A 24,447-nucleotide genomic window follows, 5' to 3' on the forward strand; every position below is an offset into this window, starting at 1 on the left:
CTGACCACAGCGGGAAAGCGGAAAGGAAGCTGGAGCAGCAAGCAGGTGGCCCTGATTAGCACCTTCAAGGAAAAGGGACTAGCCAATCAACTCCACTCCTATGCTAAAGAAGCAACTCTAGAAGCTGCTCCCAAAGCAGAGAGAACAGAGGCCAGACTCCTCAGTGTGCCTTCCCAGCCTCTACACCTGCCCCCTACCTACTTCTCCAGGCTCATCTACCCACACACACCAGGAATCCTGGCTGTGAGCCTCTGCCCCATCTCCTCCACTAGGAAACTCTCCTCAGACCACCATGTTTGCCTGTCAGGGATGCGGCCGAATTCTACCACTTTCTAGAAGTCCTCCCGGGTCCTCCCAGAGCCTGATGACAGCATTCCTCACTTGCATCTGCATCTGCTCCCCTGCATACCGGAAGCTTCTGGAATATTATGAATAGAAGTGAATCCTAATTTCCAAGACTAGGGAAAATGTTCAGACAAATATTCAATTTACCAGTATTATACTCCTAAGTAAACAACCAAAGAAGGTCATGAAAAAACAAATATTTCTGAACTGTATAAATACAATCAACCAAAAGCCTAGATTTCTGTATGTTTTCAGAAAGTACCTCTAAATAAAGATGGCTACACACTGCCTGATAAGATTAAAAAACAGTGAGTAAAAAAGCTCAGAAAGGCTAAGTTACTTGCTCAAAACAAAGTCACAAGGCACCTAAGGGTTAAAGACCAGAGTCAAGTCTTCAGGAACCCTTCAAAAGCTACAAGCAGCCAGATATACCCAGGATTTCTCCATGTATCTCATTAGCCAGCCCTCTGATTACCTAAAGCTTCCCCTATTCTTCCCTCACTTAATGCCTGGTTTCCCTCAGGTGCAGCTCAGGAAGGATCTCCGAAGTTCCCACATGAACAGATCCCTTTCTGATGCCCTATGCTCACCAGCATAGTATGGACCAGACACAGCACTAGGAAGACACCTGCAGTGTTTCAGCCTTACATAATTACACATGACACCTTCGTTAACTGTCTCAGTGGTAAATAATCCATGTGCCAACACAGGAGACGCAGGTTCGATCTCTAGGTTGGGGAGATCTCCTAGAGAAGGAAATGGCAATCCACTCCAGTATTCTTGCCTGGAGAATTCTATGGACAGAAAAAAGCAGGTAAATGGAACTCAAAATTGAGAACTTTTGTGCTTCAAAGGAAACCCACAAGAAAGTGAATCCACAGAATGAGAGAAAATATTTGCAAATCCTACATCTGATAAGGGACTGTTATCCAGAATATATCAAAAAACGCCTACAACTCAAACGCAAAAAACTAACTCCATTCAAAAATGGGCCACAGCCTTAAACAGACATCCTTCAAAGCAGACATGCAAATGGCCAATGAGCACAAGAAAAGATGCTCAACATCCGTGGCCTTCAGGAAATGCGAACGAAAACTACAGCAGGACACCACTTCACATCCATGAGAATGCTGCTGCTGTTCAGCCAGTTGTATCCATAAGAATGGTTACAATCAAAAAGACAGACAACTGCAAGTGCCAACAAGGACGTGGAGAAACCAACTTTCAAACATTGTTGGCAGGAATGTAATATGATGTAGCCATGTTGGAAAACAGTTTGGCAGGTCCTCGAAAAGTTAAACAGAGTTACCATATGACCTAGCAATTCCACTCCTAGGTGTACACTCAAGAGAACTGAAAACACTGTGCACACAAAAGCATGTACACCAATGTTCACAGCAGCATTATTCACAGAAGCTATAAAGGGGAAATAAATGTCCATCAACTGGTTAACAGATAAATAAAATGCAGTGTGTCTATACAATAGGGTACTATCCCACCATAAAAGGAATGAAGTTTTGATATAAACTATAACGCTGGGCTGGAAGAAGCACACGCTGGAATCAAGATTGCCGGGAGAAATATCAATAACCTCAGATATACAGATGATACCACCCTTGTGGCAGAAAGTGAAGAGGAACTAAAAAGCCTCTTGATGAAAGTGAAAGAGGAGAGTGAAAAAGTTGGCTTAAAGCTCCACATTCAGAAAACGAAGATCATGGCATCTGGTCCCATCACTTCATGGGAAATAGATGGGAAACAGTGGAAACAGTGTCAGATTTTATTTGGGGGGGGGGGCCTCCAAAATCACTGCAGATGGTGACTACAGCCATGAAATTAAAAGATGTTTACTCCTTGGAAGGAAAGTTATACCAACCTAGATAGCATATGCAAAAGCAGAGACATTACTCTGCCAACAAAGGTCCATATAGTCAAGGCTATGGTTTTTCCAGTGGTCATGTATGGATGTGAGAGTTGGACTGTGAAGAAAGCTGAGAGCCGAAGAATTGATGCTTTAGAACTGTGATGTTGGAGAAGACTCTTAAGAGTCCCTTGGACTGCAAAGAGATCCAACCAGTCCATCCTAAAGGAGATCAGCCCTAGGTGTTCATTGGAAGGACTGATGCTGAAGCTGAAACTCCAACACTCTGGCCACCTCATGCGAAGAGCTGACTCATTGGAAAAGACCCTTAGGCTGGGAGGGACTAGGGGCAGAAGGAGAAGGGGACGACAGAGGATGAGATGGCTGGATGGCATCGCCGACTCAATGGACGTGAGTTTGAGTGAACTCCAGGAGTTGGTGATGGACAGGGAGGCCTGGTGTGTTGTGATTCATGGGGTCGCAAAGAGTCAGACACGACTGAGCGACTGAACTGAACTGAACTGATAATGTGGATGAAAACATTATGCTAAGGGAAAGAAGACAGTCACCAAAGGCCACAGAGTACAGGATTCCATCTGTATGAAATGTCCAGAACAGGCAAGTCCAGAAGAGAGAGTGGACTATTAATTGCCTGGCCCAGAGGGGAGGGGGAAGCAGAGTGGCTGCTAACGGGCAGAGGTTTCTTTCAGGAGTGATGAAGATGTTCTGGAATCAGACAGTGATGACAGTTACACAGCTGTGTTTAAACACACCAAAAACCACTTAATGGTATATTTTAAAAGGGTGAATTTTATAGTAAAAGAATTATACCTCAATAAAGCTGTCATTTTACATTTTTAAATTTTATTTATTTTTAATTGGAGGATAATTGCTTTACAATATTGTGATGGTTTCTGCCATACATCAACATGAATCAGCCACAGGTTGATGTCACCTTCCTCTTGAACCTTCTTCCCACCTCCCACCCAAAACTGTTATAGTGAAAAAAGCGTCAAATCCCTTTGACTACTAAAACCACCTGATGACTATGTTTCTTTCAAACATTATATACTTGCCTCGTTTGTTAAGCAGAGCATACGTGATGTTGCTTTTGTGAATACACTCAAGGTCATCACCATGAAGCACCAATCACTGAGCAGCTCACGGACCTCAATGGTGTGCTGGCTACTAGCCTCTTACACAGACCTCCACACCTGCTCTCGGCCTTCCACCTGTTTGCTCTCCTTTTCCTTCCTCTTCTCCGATGAGACATCAAGAAAAACCTGAGAGCAGACGCAGGCAGGATGAGAAGGAAAAGCAAACAAGTGTGCATTCAGTGGCCATAATCCTTAAGACACAGGCTGCTCCCTGTTCCCTTCTCCAGACCTCCGCCCTCTTCAGAGGCAACATCTCCAGCCTCCCAGGTTTCCTGGTCCACGGCAAGGGCAAAGGCAAGGAAGCCCACCCAAGTATGTGAACCAGGGACACCTCAAAAGACACAGGCACACACACCCCCAACTGCCAGTTCTCCCTGAGAACCACAGAGCAGAGGCTGCCGGACCACAAGGCTCCCGCGTGCATTGCCTGCCTCGTCACCCCTGATTTACCCATACACTCGCCCAGGCAGGCTGAGGATGCTGGGCCTCGTGGCTGGAGCCACAGTGAACATTTTCTCAGTAAAAAGTTTACTCACAGGACTTCCCTGGTGTCTGGCGGTTAAGAATCCGCCTTGCATATATACCCTATTGTATGTAAAATAGTTAGTGGGAAGCTGCTAAATAACAGAGGGAGCCCAGCCTGGTGCTCTGTGATGACCTAGAGGAGTGGGATGGAGAGCAGAAGGGAGGCTCAGGAGGGAAACGACATATATCTATACATACACACACACACACACACACGCATATCTATATAAGTATGACTGATTTGTGTTGCTGTATGGCAGAAACCAACACAAAACTGTGAAGCAATTTTCCACTCCAATTAAAAAAAAAAAAAGAATCCACCTTGCAATGCAGGGGACACAGGTTCAATGCCTGGTTGAGGAATTAGGATCCCACACGCCACAAGGTAACTAAGCTCGTGCATCACAGCAAAAATAAAAGATTCCACAGGACATAAGGAAGATCCTGCATGCTGCAACTAAGATCCAATCCAGCCAGATAAATAAATGATTTTTAGAAAGGAATTTTTAAAGAAGTTTACTCACTACAGCAAGTGAACACAGGAAATCCATTTTGGGGTCACTGTTCTTCCTTTTACACGGTTTGACAGAGACGTTGAGGCATCAGGACCCCATGCTATGGTTCCCTCGTCCCACAGTCCTTGGCTGTGAGCCCCTCGAAGCGATCAGCAGACCAGCAGATCCGAGCCCACCCTCCTTCAACGTGGACCAGACCAGGGTGAACCCCCGGCCTCTGGAAACAAAACCACCAACTGAGAGAAGTCAGTCCAACCCTCTGTCCTGAGCACTTTAAACACATGCCACAGAGACTGGAATCAGAGGACAGAGAGCCCCGGGAAGCCACACAGCATGGAAGGTATGAGCAAGGTGTCATGTCAGCGAGGAGAGACAGAGGGACCAGCATAGAGGGGAGCCGGTGGGGCCAGGCTCAGCCCCAGGCTCGAGTCCACTGCAGACTCGCGGCTCCCTTCGGTCTCCTTCCCGCGAGGCTGAGGTGGCTCCGCTCTCCTTACACAAAAGCAGCCTTCACTGCACCTAGCACAAGCGCCCATGTTCCCTGCGGGAAGCTGCTCCAACCGCTTCCCTGTGACACCAGTGTCCAGCGCCCAGCCTCTTCTGAACAAACGAACCTCAGTGCTGGTGACCACTGCGCGTCCACTGTGTGTGTGGGTGTGTGTGTCTGTCCACACACACACACACACGTGGCATGAGGTGGATTCTGAACCTTCATTTAAGGCATCACCTGCCAACTTAGAATAATGAAAATACTGCCACATATTTACTCTCAGCTCCTTATAGATACTTTTCTCACTGGGTTTTATATCCATTTGGAGGGTGGTTTTAATTATGAAAAAACATACATATGTAAAACTAACCACTTTAGCCCTTTCTGAACATACAATTCAGTGGCGTGAAGCCCACTCACACTGCTGTTGTGCACCATCCCTGCTCCCCACTGTTCATCTTGAAAAGCAGCGTGAAAAATCCTGACTTTTTCATTCTTATTAAACAAATGATTTCTGTCTCTGCTCGGTCACCGAGCGACAAGGGCACTGAGCCTCCAGAGAGGTGGTGCTGCGGGAGGCTGGAGAGGAGGGAGTAGAGAACACCCGCAACCACTTGGAGCAGCCCCAGAGCAGCTAAATTCATCCTCGGATCCTCTAGACGTGGCCACAGAGGCCGGAGACTAAAAATACCTGGAGAGGACAGATAACAGCTGTCAAGGAGACTCAGCTCGGTTAGAAAGGTTGCCACTATCACCAAATTTGCATCAGAAGACAGCCATGCAGGCAGCAATGGGTCATTTGGAGAATAATCAGATTCAGCAGAGAAAGACTGATGGGCCTCACCTCCCAGAGTGCCTGAATAAATTTCTGAGCCTTGAATTTGGTCAAGTAATCCATGATCAATTTCTGGAGGACCCCTAGGATGAAAAACAAGTACTTCAAAAATGTTGAGTACCCACTCACTACCTTCCATTTGTTATGGCTTTCTTTGTAAGCACAACAGCCTATATCAATAAAAGTAAATGAGGAAGAGGCCTCCATCAGAAGCTTCATCAAAGGAAATGGTTCAGCCAGCACATTTCAACATGGCAGAGACAGAAAAGATAAGGCAGTGTGTTGCCAAGCACACAGGGAACTTTCACTTGCCCCTCAGTATCTTTAAACAGGAAAGAAACATCCCAACCCTGATGCCAGGCCTTGAGCAGCCCAGGGAATGTACCCAAGTGAAGATGGAATATGATCAATTACAGTGGCCCCGCCACAACTCCCCAGTCTACCCGAGTTTCTTAGTAGGAAGAGTCTAGCAATCAATACATCTTCGTAACAGTTATATTAATCAACTCCGGGAAATAAAGCTAAATGAATATAAATAATACTACCTTACACAGAAAATGTCTGAGGTTAGCAGACACTTTTGCATCTATACTCATGTATTATTTAAGTCTATTTTTCCAAAACTATAAACTCTCATCCATATCAGAATAAAGACCTGTGATGTGTCACAGGGAATAACTAAGCAGAATGAACATTTTTGTGCTGTGCATCTTTATCAACTTGAACAATCTTTTTACAATTTTTGACTCACAGCATGTTAGAACTAAAGAGTTAAGCCCTCTCAGTACATCAGAAAGGAGGCAGGCACCTCGGTGACTACGGTTCAAATTCCTCCTACACTGACGGCCTGAGCCAACACATTAATTCTTGACCTGGAGCAAGTACCTCAAAGGAAAAGATAGAGTTACACAGGAAAAGACAGCTGCGTACCAGCACAGCAAGCCATGAAGCGAAATCCCACACATCCAGCTTCATTTTCTTATCATCGCAAGTCAGAATGGGAAGGAACTTTAGAGGTCGTCACCAGGACTACCCTCTACTCAACACGTGACTCCCCTGAAAATTAGGACCGACTAACTCATTATGCGAGAGCTGAAGCCTCGGAAAACCAAGAGGAGATGCTGAGCCAAAAAGGAGAGTAATCAAGTAGGAGGGGGTGAGGAGGAGCAGGTGGCAGAGGCCAGGGAGATAGGCTCCTCACACCTGGCCTGAAAAAGAGGCAGCCCGGGCAGCAGGAAACACCCCTCCCGCCAGAGTCCCTGCTCCCGCTCCCCAGTGTTTCCGGCTACAGGAAGAGAAGGGATGAGCTGGGAACCCCTGTGGACTTGTTCTTAAAGCCTCGCAGGGAACCTAAGCCTCCGAGGCCAGAGGACTCATCTAGCACCGTTTGGTTTAGGGTAAGACAAAAATGATAATGCTGACACCACAGCTAGACTGCCCAGCATTTTGAAATCTGAGCTACAAACCCATAACTTTTCATAAATCCTACAGCAGTCCACAGGAAAGCATGGTTTTGAAAATGAGGCAGTGTTTACGGAAACCCTATACCATTAAATATTCCTTTCTTCAATAGTATTTACAATCAGATTCCTTCCTGGAAATTGTATTTAAATAATTTTAAAACGATTTAGTTCTTAGAAAAAATAATAAACGTCGTTTGAGTCAGCTTCAAATGCTTATTCATGTCTACTTGCTCTGAGTTTTTTTTTTTCTCGGAGCATCTACTTAAAGGAGAACGCCAAACAACAGACCACAAATCTCTGTTCCCCATCAGAAAACTCGGGTCACCCGAAAGGAACTCAAAGCTCTCGTTTCATTTAGGGTTGGGAGAAGCCAGTATCTCTGAGTTGTCAGGAGGTTTAAGAAATCATCTCAGGAGTAACCCTGGATATCAATCAAAATGGTTGCAGTTCGAATCATCTCTAACCATAAATTGTAACTGAGCTAAAATGATTTCTAAATATAACACACTTTACTTCTACATGTTTCTTGGCAATTAAATAACTGGAAAGTCAACAAACCCCCAAGAAACCAGAGAAAATGAACTTTTTTCAAGCTCACCATTCATCAACTACAGGAGGCCCAAAAGACGCCAGCCGCTAGAGGCCTAGCCTCCAGCCCGGCCCTGCAGAGGCCAACTCCAAACAAGATTTCTTCAAGAACTGCTCTCAGGCAGCACTAAATTGCAAGCAGTGACCTCCCTGGAGGAGAAGTTGGCGTCGACAGCTACAGGAGTGCATGATCGAGGAAAAGGAAACCCAAGTGCGACACAAGGACGGCCATGCCAGTTACATAACTATGAGCACAACATTGTGCAACTCTAGTATCAAACAGTTATCTAAAACATTTCCAGAGCAATGGGACACCCCCCCCAAAAAAAAAAACCCAAGTGCATTCCAAAAGTAATGTGTACAATGTAATTTAACCTGCAGGCCTAACCTCTCTGAAATAAAGCACAATCCTCCAATTCAGTCTAATTGCAACAGGAATGCTACTTCATAACAAAGGAGCCACAGCACGGCACCCTGAACTTCATGGGAGAACAAAAATGTAGTGTCAATATGTTCACAACACAACTCAATCCACAGAATCATGAGATAATTAAACTGACTGTTTTTAGGTTTCAATCTGTTTCGCCAGAAACCTTGTCCAAACTACACTGATGCAAATCAGCATGAGCAACCATGGCTCCATCAAAACAACTCCAGCATCTTTTGTTTTACCTTTTATCGCTGACTTATGGGCTGACTGATGGTGAACTGATCTGTGCATGTGCCAGAAGTCAGCTCAGGAGCACAGAACAAGAGATTTGGAAGAACCCAATTCATGAATGAAAACGCTGACATCATAGTTCAGCTTCCAGCAGAGCTTCGGGTAGTCTACAAAGAAACAGTGCATCTTCAGGGATGTTAAATCACTAGTCATTTACTAAAAGGTACAAGATAGAAAAGGGCTTCCCAGGTGGCTCAGTGGTAAAGAATTTGCCTGCCAATGCAAAAGACGCGGGTTCAATCCCTGGGTCAGAAAGATCCCCTGAAGAAGGAAATGACAACCAGCTCCAGTATTCTTGCCTGGAAAATTCCACGGACAGAGAAGCCTAGTGGGCTACAGTCCATGGGGACACAAAGAGTGAGACAGGACTGATGACTGAGCACACACAAGAGAAAAAGCCCTTGCCCAAGATAAGGGAAGGGAAAGAGGGGGGGCGGGGGAAGGAGGGAAGGGACGGAGAGAGAGAGAAAGCCAAACTAATAACCTTTTCCCTAGACCAAACATGAAAAATACACGTTGTATATGCTACAAACAATCATCACTTCTAAACCATGGAAATATTTCATATTATTGTTAAAAGCACTATTTTTTTAAAAAAATATGGTTAGCTATGTCTCTAAATAAGAACATAGTCTCATTCCCATCTTAAATCTTCCTCCCACCACGCACCATCACATTCAAAAAAGAGCACACCATACAGATTAGTTCTTCACTGAAAACTACCTGGCATTGCCAAACCATGCCTCATTTTGAGCAATTCCGAACATAACAGGGAGGGACTCAGTGATCTCAGGCAAGATACTGGAATTTTTATGTCGGGGAGCAGGGGGAGAGGAATCCTTTTATCTAATAATGGAATATAAACTAATAAAAAAGAGAGATTATAAAAATTTGATTTACTTAGAACTATTAAGAACAGCTAGTGTGCAGACTGTCTACATTTTTCATCTCCTGACAGAATTTAAAATACAACTAGCAATACAAACTTCTATAAAGTTTAAACATAATTTACTAAGATCCTTTTATTCAAGACACTTAAGTAAATGATTCCTATAGTCCTAATGTTTCCTAGGAAATTTAAGATTATTACATTCTTAGAAAATAAGTGACCCTCAGAGCCTCAGTAACCTCTCCAGAGCACAGAACTAAAAGGACATTCTCTCTTCTTTACCATTCATGTGGCTTAAAATAGCCACTCACCCAAAATGGACTTTTTTTAAATTTAAGCAGTAAACAATTTTGCCAATAGACATTTTGAAAAGAAGATCTTATTAAGTTAAAATGCAAGCCTACCGGTTTTATCTGTAAATCCAAAGTGTTAAAAGAGATCATCTCACATTTTTACCACAAATATCTTTGATAGAGCATCACTACCCCCTTGTGGATTCACAATAAAAAATCCTTATCTTCAATCTTCACTTTTTAAATGTTTCATTCTCCTGAACTTCCATTAAAGTTAACATTCTCTTCACTAAGGGGTTATTTTATTTCAATTACTTTTTAAAAGAGAAAAAACATTTAACAATTTAAAATCACCAATCCCATCAACTTCTTTATCTTCTAAGCATCCCCATTTCAGGGAGTTTTTCTCATACAGTAAGTATATTTGCAGATTTCAACATGGTAATCATACCAACAATCCATTTTTTCCTTAGGATACCTGAATTCACTTACAGTCATCATTTTAAGTTTTTTTTTAATATAATGGGTAATTTCTTCACTATCATATTTTTTCTCTTTGATAATTTCCCACTTTATAACGATTTCTTTTTATTGCTTCCAAATGGTTTGATATCCATGTGCCCCAGAAAACCACTGGGGCACATACATCCTCAAGAAGAACTTTTCAGATAAGCATTAAAAGCCGAATCTTAAGTCTTACAAAGACTAGTTCTTGATTGTACTGCTGTACCCTCAGAAATGCTTTCTGGCCATCTAAATCAACCCTGATGAAGGAAAAAAAAAAATATAGAACCTGGCTTTCAAAACTAGAGAAGAAGGCTTTCTTTCTTTCCATTTTTTGTTTTCTAGTTGCAGGAGTGTCTTCGGCTGTAGCTGCATACCATTCTCATGTAACAGAGACACATACTGCTCAATGCAAACTTAAATAACTGGTTTACCACTTGGTACAGATACTAGATTTAGCTGGAGTATAAATCACCTCCGCAGTAACGTGCAGGCTCCAGAGAGAAGGTTCAAGTCCTGAAGGGTCAGACTCCAGTTTTGGGGAGTCAGTGCCACCTTTTCTCACAGATGTTGGACACAAAAGCAGGGACCAGCGATTCACTAGTCCCATGAGACGACTAACTCCAGTATTCATTCTAACGGCTAGGCAGAAATAGAGGAGAAAGGATCATCCACTTAGCAAGTGTTTTTAAGTGACTAAATATGTGATCTTACCTTGTGGTAACTGATAAGGAAAGACTGGAGAGACAGGCCTGGTCTGTTAAACAACTCAACGCTCCACATCACCTGCTCACCCCAACAGAGCCTGTCTGCAAAAAGAAGCGACTGACAAGGTGCCCAAAGCCAGCAGCTGAGCCACGGGGAAGGGGGTCAGAGCTAGCCTTCGCGGCTTCCTTTTCGGGGATTCGTTCGTTACGACTGCTGGTTTTAGATTTCAGGGGGAGAGAAAGGAAAAGGGGGTATTTGGATGATATTAAGAAGTGAGATAGGGGGTGAGATTAATGCCACTTAATTAGCGTCCAGGTGACAGCATGTTTGTAACTGTTCAAACTCAGCCTTGAACATTTACTCAAGGCACATCACTGTGAGCACTTTAACTACAAAACCACACTGCAGAGAACTGAGCAAGGAACCAGCCCCAACCCAGCACATCTTTCTCCTCGCAGCCACCCACTGCTAACAGTCTCAGAAAGGCGTGTGTTGGGTACCTGTCTTGAAGGGCCTTGCTAAATCTTAGGAGTAAATAAAATGTGACTGCACTTTTCCAAATGAGCAAGGGACTCATGTATGACAGAACATGCAATTCCATCAAGGGTGAGCAGAACACTGGGGTGAACACACAAGAACCATTTCAAAAATATCTCTGGTCATTCCATCTTACAAGATGTCAACTGGCTGAAAGTAAATGAACCCTCTTTAATAAAAAAATTTTTTAAAAAGGGAAGTAATGTGGCTGACACTTGGCCTCTCTTTGCAGCGGGGTACATAATATTTCTTTTTTAGTCCAAAGTAATGAACTAAAAAATGTTCAGGAAGCATTACCAATCTTTACACAAGGAGGCCCATGACCTTCTACAAGCAATGGTGTTCAAAGCAGAAAGATGCAACAGAACCTTAGGAATACAAGGCCAGCATACTGATAGGGGAGAGGAAAAAACACCCTTTACTTCATCCCATCACATAAAAAAATCGAGGATTGCTGTCTACTGTCAATATAAACAGAGAAACACTTTCCTTACAAACACATGACAAATATTATGGGATGGGAAGGCCATCCATATGTCTACAAGTTTCCCTTTCTAACGACAGAGCAGCAATACATGTTAATCAAAGGACTGATGGCCACGACATCCGTGGATGGCACAAAATACAGAGATCTGATGACATCTGATCAACTAAATCCTGAACTTGATTAGATATTCTGAAAATAAACAGAAAGACGAGACAGAGCCATCACATGCTGTAACGCAGAACAGGGTGTGAGTGACCACGCACTCTAACCCTTGTTCTGTGGACAGAGAAGTGGAGCCAGGACACTCCTTACCCTCACCCTCAGAGACACCAAGGACCACAGAGACAGGACCATAAGAGGCAGAGTGGCATTTCAAGACCCCACACCACCTCCTGGATGCAGGCCCCAGATGAAGTCTAGACTTGCTGGCTCTACCCAAAGACATGTATCATTATCAAGCCAAAGAAACTGAAGGAAGTTGGCCAAATGTAGCAAAAAGAAAAATTTCCAAAATCCCACATGGGGAGGCCCAGGCGCTGGAAGGACACAGTGTTTCACCAAGGATGCTGTCCCGTCACAGATACGACCACCACCCCTTACCTTGTGGCTTAAATCCCACTCCATCTCCCTACCAAGAAGTAACACTGCCTCTCACTACAGGACAAAAAGAATTGTGGGCATTCCTCTTTAATGACAGAAAGGCTATAAATGCAGCAGATCTACAAATATTTTTTTTTGAATAATGATGAGAAGGGCAATAAAGAAACCTTGTGGGAAAAAACGGAGGTAGGATTTAAGTTATCCAGAACATCAAAAGAAAAGAAAAAAGGTCATGGTAAGTAATTCTAGAAGATACAGAACATTTTAGAAAATGGTCTGTGATAATGGAAATTCACAAGAAACACACATCACCTGCCACCACAAAAAATATTCAGTCATATCTTCACATGGATAAAGAACCCCATACTACAAGAGTCTTACACAAGAGCTCTTCCTAAGAATGAAATACTAGCAGAATTGGTTTCTACAGACACTGGAGAGGGGAAATCTGGTTTAACATAGGAGGGAAAGAAGCACATTTCAGGTTAATTCTTTATTATTACTGTCACCACTATACTATATACACCCAACCTACACCCCAAAATACTGAAGCTACTGACCAAAATAAAGAAAAGACACAAATAACAGTGCCTTTAAAAAGCGTAAAGAATTAAATCACATAATAAATAAAAACAGGAATAAGTATACCAGATACCTGGCCTAAGAACAGTCACTAGAATTAGGCACAAAATTTAGATACAACACTTTCTGGCAGTGAAAATGTGACAGCAGTTCATACACTCCTTACTATCTGATGATATGAAATGTTAACCTTAAGAGAATATTATCCCTCTTCTTCTGTCACTGTTTTCTACAAAGGACATATATGATCTCATATTCTCTACAATACTTACTATGCTGCTCTTCAAATGCTACACAAGCATCAACATATATCTAAATGACCTGAAAGTTATACCGAGACAGTTAGAACGAAGATTGACTACTTTTTTCTACACACACACCCACACCCACACACATACACCCCACACACTGTCTGAAGCAAAGCTGTTAAGTGCTTCTCCCAGTCTGCCCTCCACCCTCTCCACCACCCCCACTCCTGCAGGGATGGGGAAGAGCTCAATGGGATAGTACACTGCTAGAGTATGTCTTTGTAAGATTACAATCCAAAAAAATTAAAGTTCACAAGAGAATTTCCTGCACGAATATGTAAAAAGACAAGTATAAGACAAACTGAAATGTCACGCTCACTAAAAGGTAAAGGAGACCCCTATGGTCTCAAACAGAGTCACATAAACCCTCACCCCCCAACACAGACACACACACACACACAGACACACACAGAGACAGACATACACACAGACACACAGTCCTGCATGAAATACAAGCTCAGTGAAGGTCTTTAGGATGAACGCACTCAATGATGGGAACATGGATGTAAAGACAACTTCTGTCCAAAAGGCCAAATGCAAAGGTCCCACAAAGGAGGCAACAGGCACAACCAGGAAGTGAAAGGAAGAGGACACATGAGAGTCACCTTCTGTTGTTTTTTCCATGAGGAAATTGGAAAGACGTACATCTGCACACAAAGACGTGCTTCCCCAAAACTCAGGAGAAAGGAAATGGAGACTGGCCCAGAGGAAGGAGGAAGGGAGGCAACATCCAGCCAGAAGATGGGCACTGAGAAGCAGGCTGGAAGAAATACAATCCCCCAGGTATGGGGGCCACACCCAGCATAAACAGAGCTAAATAATGCCATGTGCCTGTAACAAACAGGTTATTTTAAGAGGAAAGCCTAAAAACTAAAGAAACGGAAAACACGGATGAGCAGGATGTATAAAGATGTCTCAGAGAGGAGGCAAGAGCAACCCTACCCGTTTGAAAAGGAAAACCTGACCCACTCTGACCTTGAGTAGAGGTTGCTGCACACACGTCAACATTCTGAAGCCACTGAACTCGGAGATGAAGAAACTCAACATTTCCCAGATGCAGGATAAGTCAGACGGTCCAAAAGGCAAGGGAAGAGATGTCCCATGGGTCACCCACCCTTGTCCAGAAAGCTGGGCAGAGGGGTAAGGGGTGAAGTGGAGGGGCGAGGGATGCTCTAACAGAAAGACATAAGAAAAGTCAGTAAGAGGACAGAACCCGTCCAGCCTGACGGTGCACTGGAAGGGGGAGACGGAGAGGCTGAGCCTAACAATCTGTGAGGACAGGTGACACAGAAAGCACCAGCGCATTAAACTCACAGAAAGGAACCTAACTTCGCACACTAACCTCGAGCATGTTCCTCTAACTTTAGCATTTTCCTCCTACTCCCCACAGGTGGAGCACCCCAGAGGGCAGGGAAAATTCCAAAAGGCAGGCGGCGTTACTGGGCAGGGCAGGAGAAGATCCAGCACTGGAAGGGAGAGGAATCTGTTGGGAACACGCCAATACAGACAGCAGGTAGTCAACTGTTTTCCCAGGGTCCTTAATACTATACCCTAAAAATACACAATTCCATCAACTGAATATAGAGGCAGGCAGAATAGAAATAGCACAAAAACTTTTAAAAACCAAATTAATAAAATTTAAAAAAAAAAGGAAATTGAGGTCAAAAGCACAACTTTCAGACGTTGAGTACGATGCCCACTGGAGAGCTCAATACTGACTGAGGGGCAAGGTTGTGAAGTCAAGGACTGATGCTGAGCCATCGTCCAGGTAACTGCCTCCAGACTCAGTAACCCAGGTGGAAGGGCTCCTCACTAGAAGATCTCTTCAAGGACCCCCAGTGCAGAATCTTGACAGAGCTGGGGCAGGGGGATGGTGGTGATGAGGCTCCATACTCAGCCTGTCCCGAAGTAAGACTCAGCTGATGAATGAGGCAGAAGCAACCACTAGAGCTACAGAAGGGAGGGACCCTGAGCCAAGGGGAACCAGCCAAATACACAAACTGTGCGGCTCACAGAAAACCTGGAGGATCATCCCTCCCACCCTCTAACAAAGTGTCACAGGCCCTCCCAAAGGTACCTTTTCCTAGCATGCACAACCTCTCTCAATTATTTAAGTAGCCAAAATAAAAGTGACATATTTATGGCTATTCATTCCTAGTTCTGTCACAGAAACACATGTTCTTCTCACCCGCTCCTATCCTTTGCCCAAAAATACAGGAAATCTCTCTCTCCTACACCGCAGTAAAGAAGTAGAGATGAGAACTTTTCACCCTGTGAAGGATCAAGCAGGAATGATCACTTAAATTCAGAATGCCTAAGTCACGGCAGGCAGGGGCGAGCCCTCTACACTTTGCCTATTCAGGGACCTGGTGAACATTCAGGATGTCATTCTGCTTATTCTGTCCAGTACAAATGACAGAGGAAGAGCGACAAGAAGTGGCCATTATCAATGAGTCTTCGGATTCTTCTAAGCTGAAGAGTTCCCAACAATCGTGATGCACATCTATGTCCTTACACGTTAAAGTCTCCACATACACCCAAGATGCAGAGATAGTCATCTAACCCTTTCAACTTCCTGTATAGATGTAATGGATGTAATTTCACCTATAAATATTTGCCTGTATGTGTGTAAACAAATGCATAGTATCCTTTTTTTTTTTGCCAAAAAAGAACCAAAGCCACAAAAAAATAGAAAGCCTCTCAATTTCCCCTTCCCTCAAAACTGTAAGCTCGAAAGAAATGTTTGGATCCCATAAGAGACAACACCAGGACCCAAGGAAGGTTCTAGTACAACAAGGAGCACACTAGCAACCTCTTCCCGAATGGCATGTGGGCGACATGGGTGTCTCCACTCCCTTTTCTGGATGGAAAGGCATATGGCTTCTTTTTACCCAGCCAAAATGAATACAATTTAAGAAAATTAGAAAAAGTCAAGGTAACAGGCTCACTAAATATGGCTGACTGGCAAACAGAAGCCATAAGGAGGATATGAGTTCTCTTAAAAAAGAAATGGGAAGTTTATTTCCAGGGAAGGTTCAAAGTCTCTTGAATGAAAGATGTACCAAGTCTGGTTCTCAGTGCACAGAAGACAGTAATGAACACCCAAAGCCAAGGACACAGGAGCCTCTTTCTGGGGGAGGCTGGGGGGTGGGGGGGGCAGTGTCAATAGATGAATGCTTCCCCCACCTAAGAGCAAGAGTAAACTGGAAGCCAGAGCAGACCCGTTTCCCTCAGACACAGGCTCACTGCTGGGACCCCTTCTCACTGGAGTACCAGGCACAATGGAAGCCCTGCCCTACATCTGATGGGGCAACAACCCTCACCCAGAGGAAGAACTCCAAGGAGAGGAACACGACAGGGGAGACAGAGAAAGTGGGAAAGGAGCCCTGGGATGTCTAGTTCTTCCCAAAAGAGAGACAGAGGGCAACTCAAAGGGTATTCAGGAAATGAGCTCACCCAAACCCAGGAAAGTGTGCGGAGAGGATGCCTTCTCTGTAAGAAGTGTCTGCTTTCCTATTTAGAAATGACTTCAGAGCTGCCCAGGCCCCTATGACCCACTGGGAGAGGGAGAAGAACAAGGGGAGCCCGAGTCCTCTTGTCCTGGCAAAAGGGTCAACAGATGGTGTGCAGAGGCCCCAAAGATTCCACAGAAGATGAGGATGAGGCGGACCCCTCTGCCAGAGGAGGATCAGGGTCACAGAAGGTAAAGGGCAAGGGAGTATGGAAAGCCTCACTCGCCGTAGCATCGGAGACCCCACCCTCCAGGCTGCGAGGGGCGCAAGGGCAAGAGTGGGATGGGAGCGACTGCTAGGGGCGGGGGTGCTGCGCAGGCCCCCTCCCCGGAAGGGAAGGGGGAGGGGTCACACCAGGCCCTTCTGCCCGGGGACGCTCAGCAGGAGAGGGTCCCCCTGGTGGGGAGAAGCGCGGGGACCCCGCCGGCTCTGGGAGGCGCCCACGGGGCTCCAGGGTGAGGCTGGACAGAGTCCGCCCGGCCCCGCCGCCGAGAACCAGAGGCGGCGAGGCTGAGCGCCGGCCGTGCCCCGACGGGAACCGGCCCGGGGCAGCGGGGCGCGGGGCCGGAGGGGGCCAGAGGAGGATAAACTTTCCGCCCCGCGGCCCCCACCGGCGCGGGGGGCGGGGGCCGCGCCGGGCCCGGGAGCGGCGGGGATGCCCGGTCCGGGTGGGGGAGGCGCCGGCCCTCCCTCCGCGGCTCCTCCTCCTCGCTGGGCCCGGCCCCCGCCCGCCGGCCCCCCGCCCCTCCGGCCCCAGCCCGCCCCCGGGTGGGGGTGTGCGGCGCCGCGCTCCGCCGCCCCGCGAGTCACCTCAGGACCCGGCCGCGCTCCGCCCCCCCCACCCGCCGCCCCCTCCCCGGCCCGGGGCGCCCGCCCGCCGCCGCCGCCGCCGCCGCCGCCGCCACCGCCGCGCCCCCGCGCTCCCGCCCGGCGCCGCCGATGCCCGGGATGTCCGGCGGGGCCGGGTCCCGCTGCCCGCCGCGCCGCCCCCAACCCCTCACGCTCCGGCTCTTACCTTCCGGCTTGTTTTCGGCAGCCATTTCCCCTCCGCGCGCCACATCCTCCTCCTCCTCGCGACCGGGACCCCGAGCGCGCGCCTCGTACCGCCGCCGCCGCCGGCCCAGCCACCCCGCCGCCGCCGCGCACCCGCCCTGGCCCCGCCCCGCGGCCCACGCACTGCACCCGTTGGGCCGCGCGGCTGCCATTCATCGCTCCCACCACCAATCGCCCCGCACCAGGGGTCTCACTACTCTCCGGGAGGAGCGTCCTACCCATCCGGCCCATTGGCTGGTCACCACCCAACGGAATGAAAGGATTGGTCAAGACTCAACGCCCCCTCCCCACCCACTCCCAGGAAAGCCCGCCTTCCAGACCTAAACAAAGCTTTCCAGTGGCCAGAGCTCGAAACAACTGCCCAATCAGAAAGGGGCCGACACGGAATATTTCCTCGAGGCTGAGACGTGGCATTTTGATTGGGCCTTCCTACAGTGTTTCCCAGGCCGTCCAGACCAATCAAAGGGGGTTCCCGGAACTCGGGAGCGGCGAAGGGAAGCCCCGCCCCCGAGCGTGACCGTCATGAGGAAGGCGCTCGCTCATTGGCGCGCTGGGGCTTTTCCCGCGTGCTCCCGGGGCTGAAGGACGTTCCTGGGGAAGCCGCTGCCGGCGCGTGGGGTCCCGGTGGCAGTGGAGAATGCAGCGGGATCTCCGGGATCCCTCAGCCTCCCGCTTCCGGGGGGCAGCGGGAGCCGTTGGGGCTCGGGGTTGGCTTCCGCCGGTTGTAGCGCTCGGGAGCCGGCCGGCCCGAGAGTCCGGGCGTCGCTGCGGGCCGTGAGGGCTGGGTCGCGTCTCCGCCTGGCCCCGCCCTTTCCCCTCCCCCCCCCCCCCCGCCGACGCCCCGCCCCCTCGGCCCGCGCCGCCGCGGCCCCTCGCGCGGGTGCCCGGCCAAGCTGTGCCCGCCGTCGCCCGCCCCCGGTGTGCTCCGTTGTCCCCTTTTCTAGCGGCTTAAAATACTGAAACTTTATTTTGGTCACGTTGGCCATGTGACCCGCAGAGCCGATGACTCATAGATGCCTGTCCCAGGATGAGGCCGCCGAGCAAAATCTTAGAGAAACGTTGAGCCTCGGCGAGCCTACTCGGAGGGAGAGGCGAGCCAAGTTTGCTGCCATCCTGAGCTCACATTCGTGGCTTTCCCGAGCGAATATTCCAGCGTCCACTGCACTCACGGCCAGTGCAAGACGAGGAGACCAGCGAGGTTTCAGTCGCGGAGAGAGAACCCAGAAGCGGGTTGGGGCCATCCTGAGAGGGAGAGAGGAGGGACAGACATACCGCTGCAGCTTCTATGCAAATCCGTCCACACCTAGGAAACCAACACACACTGCACAGGGGAGCCTAAAGCCAGAGGAAATGGCAAAGATGATAATGCCCCGTCGCAGATAAATTCAGGAATTGTGCACGTGGGCAGGTAGTACCGGAAACAAAGGAGAGGGCTGAAAGCTCCAAGTTTAAAAAAAAAAAAAAGGAAGAAAAGTTGAAAGAAAAGCAAAGCTCCAACCCCTCTATGTGGATCTTGTATGGTTTGCAGTGAGAACCTTTCAATCCTCTACATTTTGTTTTGTCCTTTTCTACCCGTGGGTGACAACTAGCAGAAGCAGCGCAAGGTCCTCGTTTGAGTATTTTGGCACCAAGTTGACTGTCAGAGTGAATTTTGCTCTAGTTGTAACAACATGTGTTCTTTTTCTTGTCTTCTCAAGTGAAAATTTCTTGTTTCCCGGAAATAAAAATGTTCCCCCCAAAAAACTTTTGCTTTAGAGACTAATTCTTCAACAAACTTTCATTTCATGAGGGTCAAAAAATGCAAAATTTTAACAACGAGGGCACAATATTTTCTCGATTAGCATTCTTAATAGCACCTGTGTTGACGATTTGTGTGGTGAAGCATATTCTTAAAAGTGCCGGTGGCGTTGAAAATTAATGTAACCCTTTTGAAAACCAATTTTACAGTATGTATTAAAAGCCATAAAAAAGTCTGCATCTTTTGACCCAGTAATCTTACTTCTGGGAACCTATTCTAAGGAAATAACACTAAATGCCAAAAAAACTATATGTGTGAAGGTATTCTTCACAGGATCACGGTATTTATTACAACAAGAAAAATGTGCTAATGTTGGGTGTTTAATAAGTAAATCATGTTGTATCTATACAAGAGAACATCATGGTAGTCACATTAGAAACAGAAAGGAAAATTTACTCATTGCTAGTTGCTGGTGGGCGGGGGAGGGGGAGAGATAGTTTTCTGAAAAATGGCATTCTGTTACATGTGATGTGATTCTAAGTAGAAAAAACTGCATTTTGAAAAAAGACTTGATAAACACCTAAAAAATGACATTTAGGAGATTGTGAGTGGTTTTTCTTATTATCTCTATTTTCTGTATAACTGTAGTCTTTTATAATTAAGATATATATTTAAATCTAGACTTCCTTGGCAGTCCAGTGGTTAAGACTCCATACTTTCAATGCAGGGGGTGCCAGTTCCATTCCTGGTCAGGGAACTAGATCCCACTTGCTTCATGGTGTGGCCTAAAAAAAGTTTTTTAATTTAAGAACTATAAATATATATATATTTAAATTTAAAATAATTCAAATGTTCACTAGAGACTAGACACTGTTAGATGCTGAGGATGTGAAGAAAATGTAGTAATAAAAAATATGATGGATGTTAACGTGTAATGGTGACTGCAGTCATAAAGTTCAAAGATGCTTGCTCCTTGGAAGAAAAGCTACGACAAACCTGCTGCTAAGTCGCTTCAGTCGTGTCCGACTCTGTGCGACCCCATAGACGGCAGCCCACCAGGCTCTGCCGTCCCTGGGATTCTCCAGGCAAGAATACTGGAGTGGGTTGCCATTTCCTTCTCCAATGCATGAAAGTGAAAAGTCAAAGTGAAGTCACTCAGTCGTGTCCGACTCTTAGCGACCCCATGGACTGCAGCCCACCAGGCTTCCCCCTCCATGGGATTTTCCAGGCAAGAGTACTGGAGTGGGGTGCCATTGCCTTCTCCATGACAAACCTAGATAGCATATTAAAAAGCAGAGACATTACTTTGCTGACAAAGGTCCGTCTAGTCAAAACTATGGCTTTTCCAGTAGTCATGTATGGATGTAAGAGCTGGACCATAAAGAAAGCTGAGCACCAAAGAATTAATGCTTTTGAACTGCGGTGTTGGAGAAGACTGTTGAGAGTCCCTTGAATAGCAAGGAGATCAAACCAGCCAATCCTAAAGGAAATCAGTCCTGAATATTCATGGAAGGACTGTGCTGAAGCTGAAACTCCAATACTTTGGCCACCTGATACAAAGAACTGACTCATTTGAAAAGACCCTGATGCTGGGTAAGACTGAAGGCAGGAGGAGAAGGAGATGACAGAGGATGAGATGGTTGGATGGCATCACTGACTCGACGGAAATGAGTTTGAGCAAGCTCCAGGAGTTGGTGATGGACAGGGAATCCTGGCGTGCTGCAGTCTGAGGTGTCAAAGAGTCGGATATGACTGAGTGAACTGAACTGAATGTGTAATAGGTTTCTATTTTTAATGAACTAATAAAATATTTCGTATGTCTATACAGCACATACACTACAGGTAAATCACAAAACAAAACCTCAGGACTTCCCTGGTAGTCCGGTGGTTAAGAATACACTCTGCCACGCACAGGATGTAGGTTCAGTTCCTGGTGGGGGCAACTAGGACCCCACATGCCACCGGGTAACTAAGTCAGTGAGCCACCTTTATGGACCCTGCATGCCACAACGGAAGATCCCGAATGACCCAAAGAAGATCCCACGTGCTGAAAATAAGATCTGATGCAACCAAGTAAATGAATATTTACCAAAAAAAAGCTCTTCAGAGTCCTCAATTATTTTTAAGAGTGGAAAGGTATCCTGAGACCAACGAATTTGAAAGCCTCTAGACTGGAGAATGAGATGTTTTGGCAGGGGACTGGTTGGACTGGTCTCCTAGACCATTCCAGCTGCTATAACAAAGCTTCAAAGACTGGATGGCTTATAGCAACAGAAATTTACTTCCCTTGGTTCTGAAGGCTGGAAGTTGAAAGTCAGGGAGCGCCTCACATGGTAGAAAGAGGAAGTGAACTCTCTCATGACTTAAAAGGCCACTAACCCAATCATGGCACCCCCCCATCATGGTTTCATCTAATCCTAATCACCCCACAAAGGCCCCATTTCTTCATACTGTCACGTGGAAGGTAGAATTTCAGCACATGGATTTGGCGGGGAGGTGGGGAGGGCCACAGGCATTCAGTCCATAACAGCTGGTGTTTGTCTTTGCCTGGAAGGGTAACCAAGAGATGGGTATTTTCAGTAGGGAAAGTGACCTGTGTTGCTAAAAAGAAAAAAAAAAAAAGCTCAGTTAGAAGGGCTTCCTGGTACTTCAGTGATTAAGACTCCAGTCAGGTCCATGAATCAAGGCAAATTGGAAGTGGTCAAACAAGAGATGGCAAGGGTGAACATCGACATTCTAGGAATCAGCGAACTAAAATGGATTGAAATGGGTGAATTTAACTCAGATGACCATGTATCTACTACTGCGGGCAAGAATCCCTCAGAAGAAATGGAGTAGCCATCATGGTCAACAAAAGAGTCTGAAATGCAGTACTTGGATGCAATCTCAAAAACGACAGAATGATCTCTGTTCGTCTCCAAGGCAAACCATTCAATATCACTGAAATCCAAGTCTATGCCCCAACCAGTAATGCTGAAGAAGCTGAAGTTGAACGGTTCTATGAAGACCTACAAGATCTTTCAGAACTAACACCCAAAAAAGATGTCCTTTTCATTATAGAGGACTAGAATGCAAAAGTAGGAAGTCAAGAAACACCTGGAGTAACAGGCAAATTTGGCCTTGGAATAAGGAATGAAGCAGGGCAAAGACTAACAGAGTTTTGCCAAGAAAATGCACTGGTCATAGCAAACACCCTCTTCCAACAACACAAGAGAAGACTCTACACATGGACATCACCAGATGGTCAACACCGAAATCAGATTGATTATATTCTTTGCAGCCAAAGATGGAAAAGCTCTATACAGTCACCAAAAACAAGACCAGGAGCTGACTGTGGCTCAGATCATTAACTCCTTATTGCCAAATTCAGACTGAAATGGAAGAAAGTAGGGAAAACTGCTAGACCATTTAGGTATGACCTAAATCAAATCCCTTAGGATTATACAGTGGAAGTGAGAAATAGATTTAAGGGCCTAGATCTGATAGATAGAGTGCCTGATGAACTATGGAATGAGGTTCGTGACATTGTACAGGAGACAGGGATCAAGACCATCCCCATGGAAAAGAAATGCAAAAAAGCAAAATGGCTGTCTGGGGAGGCCTTACAAATAGCTGTGAAGAGAAGAGAGGCGAAAAGCAAAGGAGAAAAGGAAAGATATAGGCATCTAAATGCAGAGTTCCAAAGAATAGCAAGAAGAGATAAGAAAGCCTTCTTCAGCGATCAATGCAAAGAAATAGAAGAAAACAACAAAATGGGAAAGACTAGAGATTTCTTCAAGAAAATTAGAGATATCAAGGGAACATTTCATGCAAAGATGGGCTCGATAAAGGACAGAAATGGTATGGACCTAACAGAAGCAGAAGATATTAAGGAGAGGTGGCAAGAATACATGGAAGAACTGTACAAAACAGATCTTCACAACCCGGATAATCATGATGATGTGATCACTAATCTAGAACCAGACATCTTGGAATGTGAAGTCAAGTGGGCCTTAGAAAGCATCACTATGAACAAAGCTAGTGGAGGTGATGGAATTCCAGTGGAGCTGTTTCAAATCCTGAAAGATGATGCTGTGAAAGTGCTGCACTCAATATGCCAGCAAATTTGGAAAACTCAGCAGTGGCCACAGGACTGGAAAAGGTCACTTTTCATTCCAATCCCAAAGAAAGGCAGTGCCAAAGAATGTTCAAACTACCGCACAATTGCCCTCATCTCACATGCTAGTAAAGTAATGCTCAAAACTCTCCAAGCCAGGCTTCAGCAATATGTGAACCGTGAACTCCCTGATGTTCAAGCTGGTTTCAGAAAAAGCAGAGGAACCAGAGATCAAATTGCCAACATCCGCTGGATCATGGAAAAAGCAAGAGAGTTCCAGAAAAACATCTATTTCTGCTTTCTTGACTATGCCAAAGCCTTTGACTGTGTGGATCACAATAAACTGTGGACAATTCTGAAAGAGATGGGAATACCAGACCACCTGACCTGCCTCTTCAGAAATCTGTATGCAGGTCAGGAAGCAACAGTTAGAACTGGACATGGAACAACAGACTGGTTCCAAATAGGAAAAGGAGTACATCAAGGCTGTATATTGTCACCCTGCTTATTTAACTTCTATGCAGAGTACATCATGAGAAACGCTGGACTGGAAGAAACACAAGCTGGAATCAAGATTGCTGGGAGAAATATCAATAACATCAGATATGCAGATGACACCACCCTTATGGCAGAAAGTGAA

At 46.1% G+C, this 24,447-nt stretch overlaps 1 protein-coding gene across 1 annotated transcript in view; it reads right to left on the reverse strand.

The window, feature by feature from the left end:
* Nucleotides 1–18,053, reverse strand: part of CAMTA1 (calmodulin binding transcription activator 1) — a 967,024-nt gene extending 948,971 nt beyond the window's left edge. Inside the window, exon 1 of the mRNA XM_052653621.1 lies at nt 17,936–18,053. Coding sequence (XP_052509581.1) covers nt 17,936–17,980 — 45 coding nt within the window. The 5' untranslated portion in view covers nt 17,981–18,053. The remainder of the gene's footprint in view (nt 1–17,935) is intronic.
* Between the last annotated feature and the right edge of the window lie 6,394 nt (nt 18,054–24,447).

Source organism: Budorcas taxicolor, chromosome 16, assembly GCF_023091745.1.
Source record: "Budorcas taxicolor isolate Tak-1 chromosome 16, Takin1.1, whole genome shotgun sequence".
Lineage (NCBI taxonomy): Eukaryota > Metazoa > Chordata > Mammalia > Artiodactyla > Bovidae > Budorcas > Budorcas taxicolor.